We start from the raw sequence: 16966 nt of genomic DNA, 5'->3' as shown, positions 1-16966 counted from the left end.
TTATTCGCAGTCAAGTGACGTAAAAAAAAAATGGCGGTCAGTGGAATGCTAACAAGAGGTGATACCTTTGTAGCAACAAAATGGCGCCATCGGAGGTTCGCGTTCAGAAGCGAAGCTTACCCCCTTGGTTCATGCCACCTCGGAATAACAGGCACCGCCCCCCTGGTTACGTTGTTTTTCCGACTGGTAGCGTTCACATGGTCGGGATGCGTGTTCTCCTTCTTCTGTTATATTGGCGTTTGGCATAACAACTTTTTGCATGACTGCCACCAACGGTTGGCCGTAGCCGAGAGCATCAGGTGTGTGAAAACATGGAGGCCACAATAACAGAAGATTCTCTGCTGTTTTCTTATGCGAGCATCCAAACAGCACATCGCCAGGTGTTTGTTTGTGTTATCTGCAGGACAAAGAACAGGAAAAGACACGGATAATGTGTTGTTTTTTTATACATAGGCCTATTTATGAATAATTTTAAACATATTATGTCTGTGTATGTTTCTTGGCAGAGGCATTTGTCCACAATAAACAGTTTATTATCATTGAAATATGTTCAGTGAACCAAAGACGCCTCAATCAAACGTCAGTTGTCAACAATGCGTCACCAACTGGGAAACTCGGTTATCAAAATCCAGCCCGAGTTTCCCACCTCTGATTCCCACAGGACGTTACGTGAATGGTGACGTTTTCACTCGGAAAAACGTTTTTCCGATGTCCATGAACGCACGGTGAGAGACGCGTCTGTGCGACAGTAATAATGCTCCGTGCGGAAACACCGTCCGTCAGCGATACAACGTTGGTGACATTGATTTAACGAAGCTTCGAGGCAATCATTTTGCATCGAGGATTTTTTGTAATCGAATTATTCGAGGAATCGTTTCACCCCTACATGTATGACAACTTGGCAGGGAATCTGCACAACAGGAAATAACTAATCAAAACTGGAGAGCAAAATCTAAAACTGTCTTCCAAAGAGCAGCAAAGGGGGAATGAGAAAGTTGGATAGTGTTTGAAAGTTACTCTCAAAAGATTTTCAGCAACACCTGTACTACCATGAACATGAGTATAAGGGGGGAGGGAGGGACTGTTAACTGAATGGTTATATCCATCTGCAAAAGTACTTTGATTAACAGTTCCTTTACATTTCTTCTGCTGCTTTACACAATGGCTTCAGCCTTCTTGCCTTGAGTCTTGCTATGATTCACTTTGAATTTAATAAGGATGTCTGTTAAGAATAAAGAGGAAAAAAAGCAGAGCTTTTAATCTGGCGCAGCAGTGTGTTTTTTTGTTGTTTTGCATTAGCAGGGCAGGTCATATCACTCCCTCCCCTCGGCCTTTATTTATCCAAGTCAGACCTCATCTTCCCTGCACCCTGTATTCACACAGGACCTCAGGAAAAAGAGACAGAGGGGGTGGTGTGCGTGTGTGTGTGTTTGTGTGTGTGTGTTGGGGGTAGTTGCACTCAATCCTCTCCAACAGCACTGACAAACCACATATAATTTACATTCCTCAGATAGCAGCTAACCTGAGCACAAACAGGACGATCGAAAACAGGTGTGTTTAGCGACAACCCTTTTTTCTTTCATGGTTCACCTTTCTTTGAGATGCTATCTGGCTTTTTAATGTTATAGCTTACAGTGGCTTAACATACAGGGCAAAGGGCTTACATTTGAATCTGAGGTCCATCACTGTGTACGACTGAAAATGTTATCATTGGAGCAACATGAGATGTGGAAATTACTGCCTTTGAGAGGCTGGCCCATTGTGAGGAGAAGGAGTTAGATAATTGACAGAAATGCACAAAAACACACACACACACACACGCACACACACACACACACACACACACACACACTGAGTGGGTGATATCTACAGTGCAGTGATGAGGGGGTGAGAATGGCATCACCTCAATAACACTGGCCCTACCACCGAGGGAACAAAGGTGCCTGTGTGCATGTGTGTGTGTGTGAGTGTGTGTGTGTGTGTGCCTCCTTTCCCTCCACATCGGATCCATCTTAAAATACTGCGGCTGCTCCACTGATGAAAATTGCTCCCTTTCATTCTTACTGTAAGTGTATCTGGGTGGGGAACGTATGGGCATGAGGGGGGAGAAGGAGAAAAAAAGCTGGAATGATGTGGGTAGGAGTGCAGATTAATGCATGTTTTGTCACTGCATATGTTTATCTGGGCATCTGACAATGCAAGTTGACTGAGGGATCATTTTACCATCCCTTTACACGCACAACATAAAAGAAGACAACCTTAAAACACCCCCATGCGTGGCGCGCACAGCCATTAGCAACAGTGAGCTATCATGGCATGTATCACAAGCCGAAGATCCTCTGGTTATCAAAGGCTGCATGCGACGAGGAACCCATATGAGGTTGTGTTATTCTCTTCACAGAAGACATGCATTAGCAAGACATATTTTCTCTCCCTTAAGCCCTGCATCGGTTGTTTGTTTGCTGGTAAAAGGCCCCAGCACGCAGCTGTGCCACAGAGCTCCTCTGGAATGAGATTAGTACCTTCATGCTTAGACCACTGGCATTGGAGACGCTAACTCAGTGTTTGCTGTTAATTTTTAAAAGCCGGGTCTTTGTCGGCCTTGTCTATAACATGGAGAAATGTGAAATAAACCCATTGGTGCTATGCACAAGAAGGAGAAAATTAGAGCCTGGGTTAACAATCAGCGGGATCATAAAAACGGTCTTTGTCCCACCCTTTACTCACTCTGTATCTGTTTTCCTCTCTTCTGACTTTTCGGCTTAATTTTGCCTCCGCTGCCATTGCTCTGTCTTTCACAATCCTTCCTTCAGTCTCAATGCTCCACTTTCATTTCTAGTTTGGTTTAATTTAAGATGGATCGATCCCAGGCACAAACTAATTGTGCACCTCTGCTCCCTTCCTCCTACCTTGACTTATAGTCCCTGCTTTCTCCTGGCTGCACAAGTCTTGTTTACACCGCTGTCCAAGTTGGTTTAGAGCAGGTTCAGTGGTGTGTGTTGAGTACTGTATGCAGGGAATTCCCTCTTCTATTTGTTTAACCTTGTAACCCCTTTCTTCTTATTGTATGGCGAGGTGTTTGATTGAGTGGATGTGTTAATTTGTGAGAAACTACAGAAAAAACAAAGACATCGTTAGAGGTGAAGAAGCTTTTAATCATGTTTGGAAATATGGCCTCTCTTTTTTTTTTTGGCAGATGTTGATTATGACTTGAGAAAACGGTAAGGAGGTGCCAGAGGGAGGTAATTCAATGCGACACCTTGTCCACCCTCAAGGCTGGCGGGTCTCTGATGTCGACATTTTGCCAGCAGCTTTTTTCCCCAGGGTTTCAGCAAGTCCCTGAATGTCCTTTACGTCATTGTCAGAGTCTGCAGCCCATCAGTCACTCCCTGAACGTCTGCCAAGTAAAACTCGTCCCTCCTCGTTCCATCCTGGACCACTCACAGAGCCAAAACTACACTTCTATCTGTGCTGTGTTCTGTCAGACATCATCCAGTCCTCTATGGGAAATCCTACAAAGCTGAATGTTTTATCTGCTTCGGAATATTTGCTTATCGATTTTTCAAAAACCCTTGAGAAATAACTCTTGAGACATTTAGGGCAAGAGAGCAGCTTGTAGCAAAAAAAAAAAAAAACTTTTATGCTTTCCATTTTTGTGACAAGCTACTTCAAACAGAGGGTTTTTTGGCAGAGCGTTTAGCCCACCACTGGCTCCAGCAGATTAGAGTCTTTCCATTACGGAGCTAAATAATAGGGGCCGCACTAGAACGAGATGGGGCCATGTTTTATAGGTGCTACCCAGCAACTTTGGCAGGGAGTAATGTGGGTCTGTGGCTACTGTGGTAGTGAACTCAGAAGGAGGTGCAGCAGAGGGTTTTTGCAGAGGAAGAATGGTGGTGATGGAGGCTATTTTGGGACTGAATGAGGTCTTGGTTTATGGCCTGGTAATCGGGGGCTACAACCTATGACAAAAGCATGAAATGAAAAGTACTGTAAAATCCCATTGAGAAGTCATTGTCTGCAGATTTAACTAACTAGAGGCATCTGTTCTCATCATTTGAGAGGCATCATTGCTTTTATTTGCACTTTCATTGACCCTCTTGCATGTGGGCACTTTTAAAAAACCTCTTACAGGAGAGGAGAGATCAGAGAAGCAGCGTGGCAAGGTGTGGTCCATTAACTGCAGAGTCCCCCTATCTGAGAAATCACTGACTTCTTCTCAGCAACATCCGACTTCATTCAAAGAGCCTCACTGAATCTATGGCCATCTCTGAAACTTGGATAATAAATGTAAAGCAGTCTTCCTGCGATCCTCTGAAGTCTGATGTGGTTTTGATGTGGAAATGGATGCTGCTGGGGAAAAGGGGAACCAGATTTGTGTTGCAGCCAGCTGTGGCCCCCCCAGAAAAAGAAATCTGTAACCCGCTACATCTGGCCTGGTTTGGCCTGGCCCTGGCCTCTGTTCTTACTACACTGACATTAATGATCCCCACAACAGTAATGGCTACCAGGACACAGTGGAGGGGAAACGTAGTGTGGCAGGTTGTGCATTAATAATCTGCCGTTTCTGTCATCTTTGTATATTATGGGAAGCTCTCTGAATCCACAGTGTGCAGCCTCCAGTTTTTTGGTGGCGTTAGTTCCTTTTAAAATGAGTTTTTTTTTGTGTATAATATTGTACATGCATGTTTCTATCATAGACTTATTCTGTGCAATTCTATAATAGTGGAAATATTGCTCATGCACTAAGCCTGTTTTGCTGTCCCCAGAGCTCGAAGCATATAATAAAGATGGAAGGAAGCTCTTTATGTCAGCCCTCTGTGAGGAAGCAGTCGTCTGTAATTATCGCTGCTTTTCATCCCTTATAGCAAACACAACAAATAAGTGCTCTTGTGTGACCTGGCAACGCGTCTCAGAGAAACCATTTGTTTGTAAGCTTGTTTGTTTGTGTTCTTGAGATCACATGACCAAAGCCGCATACTCTTTTCCCCCTTTTCTCGGAGCATCAAGTGCATTTGAAGTTGCAATGTGGAAGTCATTAGCCACAAATCCCAACCAATATAATAACAGGGCGATTAGCTCTCTTTCAGCGATCCTCTGCTGTTTTTTTCTCTCTCTCTCTCTTGTCGCCGGGGTGGTGCAGTATTCTTTGAGCGCAGGGCTTGGTCAAGGGCGAGTCCTCCTTTTCCCTTTCCCGGACTTTTTCTATTTGTAGATCTGCATGTATTTTATAGGAGGCTCTACCCCCCCCCCCCACCCCCCCTTCTCCATCTTTCTTGCGGTGGTGGTTCTGTTTCCCATCACGGCCTATGATGAAACCACAAGAAAGCCCAGTCCCATGTGACGAGAGCGCAACAGTTGCTTGGTGACAAGGAAAAGGGGTGTGAGATGGGGCTGGCCGTGTTCGGAGGGGAGTGGGCCTGGAGTGCTGACATCCAATCAGCAGATGAGCTCTTCATTTCCCTCCAGGACAAGGATAAAACGCTCATATCCACACCGCTCCAAAGTAAAATGGTCCTTTTCTCTTTAGTTTGATAGATGTGTGGCCATCCGCAGGGCTCTTAAATGGACCATTCATCTTTAACGATGGCCTCACTTATCTCTGAGTCCTTGCAGATCCGCTACTTCCCATTCCCACCACAAGCAAATGGTGCCTTGAAACCACCTGGAACACCCTCCCTCCCCATCTCCCTCCCAGTGGCAAAAAGCTGCCACATTTACCATCTCATCCTGGAAAGCTAACTTGGCCACAGCAGGGCGGGATGATTGCCAGCAGCAGCTCGTTCCAAGCGGACCATGTGCAGACGAGCCCTGCTTCATCTTGAAACTTCAGAGCAAAGTTTCCTGAAGGAGGAGAGGAGACACTGACAAAGTCATTTGGCTCTTTCCTTTTGATACAGTGTGTTGAGCAGCGACGCATGCAGCCAAGTTTAGTCATTCTAATACCCGCTCTTTTCGAGGAGAAGCTATTTGAAGGACGTGAGCTCATTTGGGATGCAGTCGGGTGCCCTGTCCCTGCCTGATGTTATCCTCTCTGACTGGGGCAGTAACAGTCGTGATTGCTTTTGGGGAGCAGTGACTCATGATTGTGCTTGTGCCGCTGCCAAACTCTCCATGGCAATGTTTCCTTCTCTTTCTTTCTGTTGCCCTGGTTGCGGCGTCCGGGAAAATGTAAATGCAATGAAAACTCTGATTCCTGTCTTCCCACATTAGTACTTTATATATCACATCATACAATCCTTATTCACATGGCATCATTCTTTAACTATAGGACCAGCTCACACTAATGTTGAACACCCCCTTATCTCCAAAGTCTTCTCCAGGTTAAACACTGATCCATGGTGATCATCTACACGCCTTGCCTGTCCTCTGTGTGAGCCCGACTACAACTTGTGTCTCGTCACTCCCTCGTGTAAGGGTGGAAAGAGCATGACCCCTGTTGTAACACCATTAAGCTGTTTTTTATTTTTTATTTTATGGAGTCATGTTCTGCCTCAGACACTCACAAGTGGATTTACGATCTAGTGGTTGATATCCTTGCATGCCGAGGTGGTATTAATTTGCTAAGAGAGAGGGGAGCCATTTACAGACAATAGAGTGGCACCGTAATTGCAGGAACCTGACACCCTGCAGCTCCTTGCTGCTGTTGAACTCCTGTCAGCCAGACGATAGATAGCTGACAAGCTTGACTGAACAACATAGGGCGAAACAACTTTAATTAAAAGCAACTTTGGCTGACACACTGAGAACAGCCGGAGCCTTTGATTTACTCTAAACTTAAGTGTTAGCAGTAATTTTGTGGTGGATGCAAGAGGCTGGAATGCGTGTTCGCGTGCAAGCTAACTGCTGTAAATATTGCAAATCATGGTAAGCTGCTAATTACTAAACACTTGAAACTTTCACAACATTTATTTTTTTGTTCAGGCCCTAAAATTCTACATTATACACTTTCCCGGACATCTTCTAATGAAATCGACGCAGACATTTAATTTGGGAGTTTATTGATCTCCCGTAAACAAAAGAGTAAACCTTTTTAGGTCTTACAGTATTTCACAAAAGTGAGTACACCCCTCACATTTTAGTTAATATTTCATTATATCTTTTAATGGGACAACACTGAAGAAATTACACTTTGGTACAATGTAAAGTATTAAATGTACAGCTTGTATAACAGTGTAAATGTGCTGTCCACTCAAAATAACTCAACACACAGCCATTAATGTCTAAACCGCTGGCAACAAAAGTACTATGCATCCTGATAAAGTTCCCTTGGCCTTTGGAATTAAAATAGCCCCACATCATCACATGCCCTTCACCATACCTAGAGACTGGCATGGTTTTATGTCGATTAGCTGGTTTGATTTGCATTGAGAGATGATCTTATGGTAAGTAACCCATGGCAATCTGTAGGTATGGTGAAGGGTATGTGAGGATGTGGGGCTATTTTAATTCCAAAGGCCAAGGGAACTTTATCAGGATGCATAGTATCCTAGATCCATGAAATAACTGGCCTTTAAAAATAAAAATCTGCCTGCCTCTATGGGAATTTAACATAGGGGTGTACTGACTTTTGTTGCCAGCGGTTTAGACATTAATGAGTGTCTGAGTTATTTTGAGGGGACAGCACATTTACACTGTTATACAAGCTGTACACTTAATACTTTACATTGTAGCAAAGTGTAATTTCTTCAGAGTTGTCCCATTAAAAGCTATAATGAAATATTTACTAAAATGTGAGGGGTGTAATCACTTTTGTGAGATACTGTATAACATGTCATTATTGATGCTACCTCTCAGCCTGTGAAGCGGCATCTAATGAATGATGGACCTGGTAACAGACTACAAAAGTTGCATTACAAGGCTGTGAGGCCGAGTGATCCTCAAAGATAAAATAACAGATAAGATCAAACTTTGTTGTCTGTTCACACAGAAAATGTTCTTGCATCGTCTGCAACAGTCAACAGATAACACATAAAAATGTAAATAAAAAACATCTGGATGGTCACCCAACAAACATCTGACAGACCTTTCCGTTACGCACACGCACACACACACGCACACGCACACACGCACACACACACACACACACACACACACACACACACACACACACACTTTGAATCGAAAGAGAATAAACAAGAGCCTTGGAGCACAGCTGGCTCACCAAGGGGTGTAATGACTGTCATATTGCAATGTATTAGCTCATACTCAGCCCAGACAGCTTGACTTGATGAAAGGGGCCGGTCATTGGCTAACCGCGTACATAGCAACAAGACCCCATGGAGACGAGCCAAACAAGCGAGAATTGTTCTTTTTCTTATTAATGTTTGACTGACAGGTATGACGTGAAAGAGTTGTCATACTTCCATGTGCTCTTGCTTGACATTTTCAAAAGCAGATAAGTCAAAACTCAAAAGTGTTAATGCATGTACCGTGTATCAGAACTTCAATCTGTTGCCCTTGTGGCATTGTTTGCATCTACACTTTGCAACTTAAAGACATATATAGACATTGAAAAGACAAGAAAGTTTTTATCCCTGCTGTTTACACGGAAGGTCTATCCTACTCTGCCAACAGTTGCAATTATAAGCACCTGCATATGTATGAGTAACCATAACAGTCAAATAATAAATTAATATTTTCCATCCGAATGCAATCAAAAAAGGAATTCAGTTGTAGCTGTTAAAACTCTCTTGACAGGAGCTCCCCCCCCAGGGCTTAGAGTGATGAGCGTTGATGGCTCATCACGCTCCCATCAGCCATTGTTTATTTGAATTCCCTCTTTCAGGGAAGAAAAGCCTTCCACCAGCTATTGTTTTGCCTGAGGAAACCAGCTCTCTCTCTCTCTCTCTCTCTCTCTCTCTCTCTCTCTCTCTCTCTCTCTCTCTCTCTCTCACTCTGTCTTTCTGACTTAGCCATATGGTTGTCATACACTTTCTGGAAATTTTGCTTTTGTTTTACATCTGTGGGCCACTTTTTTCCTACGTTCCTGCGTTGAAATTAATTAAAACAATACCATGATTGATCTTGCTTTACCACATTTGGCCAGAGCTGAAATGAATTGATCCTGGGCAAAGAATACAATTAGTCCAAACGTATCGTTTATGATCATTCCAAGCACTTTAAAACATTTTAATAGCAGTAGAGTATTTCACTGAATCCAGATTCTTAATAAAGCAGGTCGCATATGTGGCTGCCTTTTATATTTAAAAGCTCTCGCCAAGCTTTTGATTTCCATCTTAATAGACTAAGTATAATCCTGAATTGCAGACACCAGGGAATTCTCTCACTTTCTTCATCTCATTTCTCTCTCTTCAGAGTGTTACACAGCCAACGGAGAAGACTACAGGGGCTTCCAGAACCAGACCAGCCTGCATGGTGGTAAACCCTGCCTCTTCTGGAATGAGACCTTTCAGCACCCTTACAACACCCTCAAATACCCCAATGGAGAGGGTGGTTTGGGCAGCCACAACTACTGCAGGTGAGTCCCTTTTCTTGATCTGGAAGTGTACTATAAAGGTTTACTTGTTACAAATACCGATACAAGAAGTTATTGAACCAACTCTTTAATTTCATATACTATGCTTACAACCTAAGGGTTATTATAGCAAGATATGGAACTGAATATTGGAATGCAGGGTTGAGGGATAGGTTTAATGCAAAGTTTTGCCGACTTTTATACAGAGATACAAATATCCAGTATTTCACAATCACAGATTAGAGAAAAGTCTGAAAAAAATAATGAAAAATAAAAAGTAATGGAGACCAACAGAAAAAAATACCTTATTGAAACCTTTTGGAATCTCAGTGAGATGAGAATGCAACATCCGATTACTTCGGAGATCACACTTATCTCAAAGAGATGTTTTTATTATTAATTGATTAGACTGTGTTGGTATGATTCCTGTAAGCAAATGAGACTGTCCTGCTATCTCACAAAGGTTGTACATTCTGAAATGAAGACCGTACCTTCTGCCGCTACTGGTCCATTTGTTTTACAGAGGCTACAAATGGAGCTAATGGTAAAAGTTTATTAAGACATTATTCAGCTTTTCACTCATTTCACCACCCGGCATTTCAAGTAAGCTTTAGCTCTTTCTGCACTGGAAGAATACCTGTGCCCTCTTGTTTTTTTGTTATTATTGTAAAGCCATCTCCTTTTGTGCTGGAAAGCCATCAGATTTACCACAAACACTTAAGCAGTGGCTCACAGTGTAACTCTACAGTCACATTAGCTACTAGAGACAGCGACAAAGCGACAGGCTGCCATTCTTTTTGAATGGGAGTGGCAGCTTGCCAGCGACAAGCGACGAGCTTGCCGCCACAACGAGCAAGGCGGGGCCAAAATAGACAAGAAGTCTATTTTATGCAAATGCTGAGCGATGCGACAAAGCGACTGCCAATCGGAGTGAAGGCAGCGTGAGGGCAGCGTGACGTATGTACGTTGGTTGCTCGAGTCGAAGAAAATCATTCAAGATGGTGGAAACGCTTCAGGACATCGTATATATCTGATATGTTTGGCATTTTATCTCATATATTTTGTTACTTTTATCAAGAAATAAATACTTTTAAATCCATAAACATCGTTCTTGTGACTTAACAATACCTCTGAAGTGACTTTAAAGAAGTGCTTGAAGGTAGCACCGGAGGATTTCTGTTTACTGTTGCCAAGCAACCAGGAGTAGGCAAGGCACGCCCAAGTGCGCCCTCAAGCGAGTGTGTGTCACTCTCTTTTGTAGCTAATGTGACTGTAGGGTAAAGGCCATTTTATAGTCGTGCGTAAAATCGATGGTGTAGCCCTGCAGACCCCCCCCGCAGGCCCCTCTGTGTCTACGCCGGACCCTACGCCGTAGCCTGACGTGCACCTCTCGGAAAAATTTAACTACATGTCGCAGCGCCGCACGCCACTCGGCCGCTGCTTGATAGCGTTGCACTTCCCCTGGCTCATTTCCTGGTTCTCCTTCTCCATAAACAACATGAAATCAAGGACAGGGTTAACTTTTCCTGCTCCAGATCTCCCACCGTGGTCAGAAAGCACAGGGGAGACACTTTGTTTCTCTCACTATGACTCTAGAGTCGGTACTTGCTCCAAAGCTAATCGCCGTCACTCTCTCACTTCTCCCTCGCTCTACCACACTCCCCACACACACACATGCCAGCTCGACGCACACACCAGCGCACAAGTATAAACATCAGGCCACTTACGTAGGCTACGGCGAGAGCTCTGCGTGGAGCCTCCGCACAACTGTAAAACGGCCTTAAGGCTGAAAATCACTTTTTAAGGAGTTGATGTTATTGATGTCAAAATGCTTTTAGTAGCACCTTTAAAGCTGACAATAACACTGTTTGACAGAGCTTTGAATGTCCTAGACAAAGCATTTTACTTTCTGAATAATTAAGAACCAAGTCGTCGTTCTGAGCACAGGGGACCGGCTCAGACATTCGCCACTTAATATTTTATTGGTGGTACCCTTAACAGAACATTTAGCCTTGTCATCACAAGGGCACAAAGAGGCTTGAAGAGTTTGTGTAAGCAAATCTCCATCTCTCATCCCTGGAATGTGAAGGGACACGGTGGCTTTGGTTGTCTAGGAAACCCTTTCTATCCGTCAGTCACACTCCAAGTACGGCTGTCAGCATTGTATGCATGACTGTCAAACTTGTGTATTTGCAGGGAGGCACACCGTTTTGTGAGTCAGTTCAAATTCACCGAGACGTCCAGAACAGTGGCTTGGCCCAGATCGCCAAGCCGTAAGAAACAGAACACCCCCTCCTTCTCAGCCCAAAGCCTCTGAAACATTTCTCTAAGTCACGGTTGTAAACTCATAACGCAGCAATGCTTTGAAGTGGCACTGGACAGATTTGTTTTTTACTTGAACTGGATGGGAATTTGGAAGATTTATGAGTAGGATACATTCAGAGGATTGTGGAAGGTTTTCCCTGTCCATTAGGAGTGTGTTATGTCCAACAAGCGATCCAAAATGGACATCTTCTTATTTGGATTTCGCTGTTTTCTTGGCCACTGATGCAGCTTTTCCAACTCACTGACAGCTCATAGCTTTGTTTCTTCCCGACAGAGGGATTTCTGTCACTTAGAGCTGTAGCTACAACTACTCTCATTCTCTCTCAGACATCCTCCTTGTAAAGAGTCACCCATCAGCGGGGCTATTGGGACCAAAGTGGCCACTTCATTGTGAAAAATGAGGGATGGCATTTATGGCATGTCTGCACAGGGTCAAGTATTTGTGCATGCCGCCACCCACGTGTGTGTTGGTGTGTGCACATAACATGTACGTCCTTGCAGACTAGAGCGTTATTCCACCGCAAAGCAGGATGCAGGATTTTTTTTGTCACAGAAAGTGAGATGTGTTAAACGTTGTTGCTCAATTTGGATTGCAAATCTCCTTATTTACATGATTGCAATTCAAATAGTGTTTCCCATATTTCTTCAACCTTCCCACTTTTTCTCATCTGCCTACCCTGGTTCTGTCCGTCTTTCACGCAAGGCTTACATTGTTGCGTATGTTTCTGGCTTGAACACAATAGGTGGTGATTCTTAGACAAAAGTGGGAGGTGGCAGAATGAAAGCAAAAAATAGGGGTAAAAAAGGGAGAGCCAGAGTAGTTTTGGCATGTCTGATGCTGAGGCCAATTGGGGTTTTATGAGATAAGAGCTGAGGCCAAGGCACAGGTGGATAATGTGAAGCCGGGAATCATTGCATGTCTTAGCTTTAACGCACGGCTTTAAGCACGTATCAGATGTTGAGAAGTAGAGGATTACAAACTGACTTCTTGTCCCATCACTGGCGTATTCCCGGTGGTGATTTAGGCGAGATAGCACCACAGTGGTGCTGGAGAAAGAGCCCTAACAGCCCCCACATTTCATCTTTATAGCCTGCTATAAAAAAAAACAGTGAAAATGGGGAGAAACTGTGCCGAGAGGAAATGTCACATTGTTCCCCTGCAAAAAAAAAAAAAGAAGCCCGAAGTCTCAGGAAAAGGACAACAGCGCTTGTGTCTAAGCTGAGACTTAGCAAGAATCATTTCAACAGGGAATATCACACCTGATCGATTCTGAATTAATTTCATATCATAGAGTGGAAGTGAATGATTCACTCTTAAGTGTGGTATTGAGCTTGGGTGTTACTTTGCAAGCATTTGTCAGTTTTACACTTTTTTTCCTTTGACCTTCTCTGAATACTTTACGACATTCATAAGAAGAATATCTATCTAATATGGAAGTCCTGATTTATTTTTCGTTTATTGTTCCTTCCAATCTACTGTTCCTACAGGCTGATAATAGACTCTCCCCTCGGTGTATTAGTATGAGGGTGTGAAGTCCATGACGGTTCAGTGGGTGGTTGAATAGCTTTGCCAGCCATTTCCTGGCTGTTTATATCTATGCAGGTGTGTGTGTGTGTGTGTGTGTGTGTGTGTGTGTGTGTACTTTGCAATTTATGAGTGTCCACTATGGCTTCTAATGCTTTTCCCTTACGTAGATGAGATAATGGAAATGCCAGAGTGAATAGTGTTCCCCAAGTTGATTGTAATTGAATCTCCATGATGTCAGGTGCAAATCTGGGGTCAGGCAAACTGCAGCCAAGTTGTCTACCGTTTGTATGACAATATTACGAACCCAGTGCGCTGCTTTGTTAAAGTGAGGAAGTTAATAGAAGTGTCCCGCGAGAAGATGTAATGTGTGGCGCTAAAGCATCAGCAATCAACATTATGGAAATCTCAGAATCAGAGTAGGAACCAATTCCATGTCCTATAATGTAGCCCTTGTATGTATATTAATTTGTCTTTGAAAGGGCCGGTTCACCCAAACTATTAACAAACATGTTTTCGAACTTTGTTTTTAGTCATACAGATATTTTAGGTTTAGGTTTTATTTTCCCAGGTGTTGAGATATCACTTTCTGACATTTCTGTCTCCAGCTAATAGTTGTAGCTGTAGTGTTACTGAACATAGAATCACAAGGCTCCCTAATAATTTAAGGATTATATAGATATAAACCAATAAATACTAAAATACCCATGAGCCTCAGCTGCTGTGGAATTTGTTGTTTGTTAAAATTTTGAACATAACAGGGCAGAGCAGTTCCTGAATTAATCCAAAATTGATCCAGAGTCAGTTTTCTCAACAGCGGAATCTTTAGCCTTCATCCGCTGTTACGTAGCAGCGCACGTCACCAACTATTAAGCTCTGTTATTGGATGTTTCTTGCTAAAAATGAAGCTTGGAAGTTGTAGTTCACATCTACCTCTTAAGTTTTTTATATATACAGGGTTGTACCTTCAACTCTTTCTTAAAGAACCACATATTTTCTGGCAGTTTTGCATGATTGAACCAGCTGGGCCTAGTTTCTGCTGAAGAAATAGGAAAAAAAGAGAACTGTTGACAGTGAAGTCTGGAGATTATCCAAAGTGGGATAATTTCTCAATGCTGTAAGCACTTCAAATGAAATTCCATTCATCTCCATTGTATTGTGGTAGAGGCAGACATTTAAGACACAGATATTTTAAATTCTGGGCAAATAAAGCCAAACATGGGTAGATACCAACAGAGGTAGGTGAGAAAAAGTTCATTTTGTAATTTAGGTGTACTCATCCAAAGTCAAGAAACATATAGTGATGTGTTTACCAGCCACACATGACACTGTGACATAACAACCTCATATTTAGCACAAGTGGACCGTGAGAGAAGAACAACAGACAGTACAGTAGACTATACATATCGGCCGACAACCAACAAGCCCTCTTCTTCAATACATGCATTCATGCAGCACAGCAGCAGGCAGCAGTTTGCATGCTAAATCATCCAAGTCAATTAAAGAGCCTTCTCTCAGGCTGTAAATTGCCAGACTCTGATCTGCTCCTGACCTCAAATCCCAATCCAGACAAGCCTTTCACCACCACTTTCTAATCAACATTTCTCCTCTCTCCAATACTGCAAAATTAGCTTTCATCTTTAAAACAAAATAATCGTTTTTACATGTCTACTAGTTTAAAGGTCCCTCTAAAATCTTACTTTATGTTTAGCTCATGAAAAACAGCTAGAAGCATGTTATTCCCAGCATTTGCACACGTACAGTAGTTTGATGTAAATGATTTTGAGATTTTTATATGTAGTTTCACAGTGCCAGGCTTTTTAAAGGTGATCATAAATTTTCTAATTCAGGTACATGGAAAATAGTTATTAAAGGAAACCTTTTGAACAGCAGCCAGCTAAGAACAGCTGTTTTTTTTCCTCTGTGTTCAGATGTAAGCCACTATTGCTTTCAAGTGCAGGACCATACAGCCTGTGAGGCAAAAATGCAATGTGGCTAAAATTGGCTCTGTTCCCAAAATGTGTGGTTCACTCCGAGCAAAATGAGTCAATCAGCGTAATTGTGCCAATTAAGTGTCCAAACATCTTCTGTGATCTACCTCTGGGTATGGGAGTGTTTCAACAAGCTCTTCTACTCAGAGCCAAGCGGGACATCTCTGACGCACATGGATGTGAATGTAACCCCCCCGCCCCCTTAAAACACACACACACACACACACAGCAACTTGTGTGACCGCAAGGACCAAAGTATTTTTCTGTGCTGCTGGGTTAAACGAATGATTTCCGTCCATGGAGGTCTGCTCTTATCTGCACTGTGGCACCTCGGCTAATCTGACACTGTCTGCTTTCCACCCTCACTCCCCTGACACACACACACACACACACACACACACACACACACACACACACACACACACACACACACACACACACACACACACACACACACACACACACACACACACACACACACACACACACACACGCACACAGTCACCTCAGGGCAGGATTGATTATGTTTCTCTGTCATGTGGGCTGGCCTGTTCACCTTAGCCCTGTGAATGATGTTCCCATGCTTCTGCGAAAAAGGGTGTGTGCAGGTGTGTGTGTTGAAGAGAAGGATTACAAAACTATTTGGGGACTAGGAGAGAGAGCTTGGAGGGGCACACCACGTCATTTACTGATCAAAGATGCCGGTGGGTCAGACATTGGATGGGTGGTCTACTGAGGATGTTTTTTTTAATGCTAATGGTTGTAATTCATGTCTGTCTCCTTAGGGGGTGATTCAAAGTGCAGTAAATTACATAAGTGGCTATAGATGAGCTTTTGGGAGTCTTATTTCAAATAGGGCTATTACACGTTGACAGGCATGAAAAAGAGAAAGGGAGAGAAAAATAGAGAAAGGGTATATAATCCAATGTTTTTGATGGTTGGACCCAGTTTTTGCTCTTTTCATTTCAGCAGTAGCCTCAGGCTAAACAAACAGGTGTCTGCCTCCAATCTGGGTGGAGCAACAAACCGATCTGGGCCCATGATACGGTTTCGAAATTTACTGGAAAACAAGGCTGGATTCCTATGAACATGGCAACATTTATATAAGTTCTGGGCTTTTCTGAGGCCAGAATGGTAGAATAAAGAATGAAGAAAATGTGACTACATAAGCTCTTTCTTCCCACATTCCCATTGACGATAGGTTGTGCGCACGAGTGAAAAGCTTTTAGGCACTTAATCTTGAGTTCAATCCAAAAAAGTCTTTACAACGACATCTTTGTCAATGCCTCATTCTGAGTGTGAAAAGAGAGGAGGAAACTCAGGATAGTGTTTTTGATAGGAGAAGAAAAGAAATGGAAACGCCCTTCACAACTTTGTTCAGAAAAGGCGAAACGGGAGATTTCAGCACCACAGGGCTTTTTCAAGATACTACAATGAGGTGTGTCAAAAGAGAAGAGAAAAGGTCTCTGGTAATTATAGTCAAGTCTGAAAAAAATAGCAATGTCATCTTAGATGGCTTTTTTAGTCTACAGGGTGTGTATTTTTACAGTTCACACTAATCGTGATTTAGAGCTGAAACAGCACACAGATGAGTGCCCTCTGCATACTGGCTGCTTTGATATCATTCATCAGCAATTTAGAAGTTGC

The 16966-nt window shown here is 43.0% G+C and overlaps 1 protein-coding gene across 2 annotated transcripts in view; it reads left to right on the top strand.

Moving 5' to 3' along the window:
• The window catches only part of kremen1 (kringle containing transmembrane protein 1), a 62514-nt gene that overhangs the window by 14501 nt on the left and 31047 nt on the right, over positions 1 to 16966 (top strand). For both annotated transcript variants that reach the window (XM_039804340.1, XM_039804338.1), the window contains exon 2: positions 9319 to 9481. In XM_039804340.1, coding sequence (XP_039660274.1) covers positions 9319 to 9481 — 163 coding nt within the window. The remainder of the gene's footprint in view (positions 1 to 9318; positions 9482 to 16966) is intronic.

This window comes from Perca fluviatilis, chromosome 6 (assembly GCF_010015445.1).
Source record: "Perca fluviatilis chromosome 6, GENO_Pfluv_1.0, whole genome shotgun sequence".
Lineage (NCBI taxonomy): Eukaryota > Metazoa > Chordata > Actinopteri > Perciformes > Percidae > Perca > Perca fluviatilis.
This window is presented reverse-complemented; position numbering and strand designations above follow the sequence as displayed.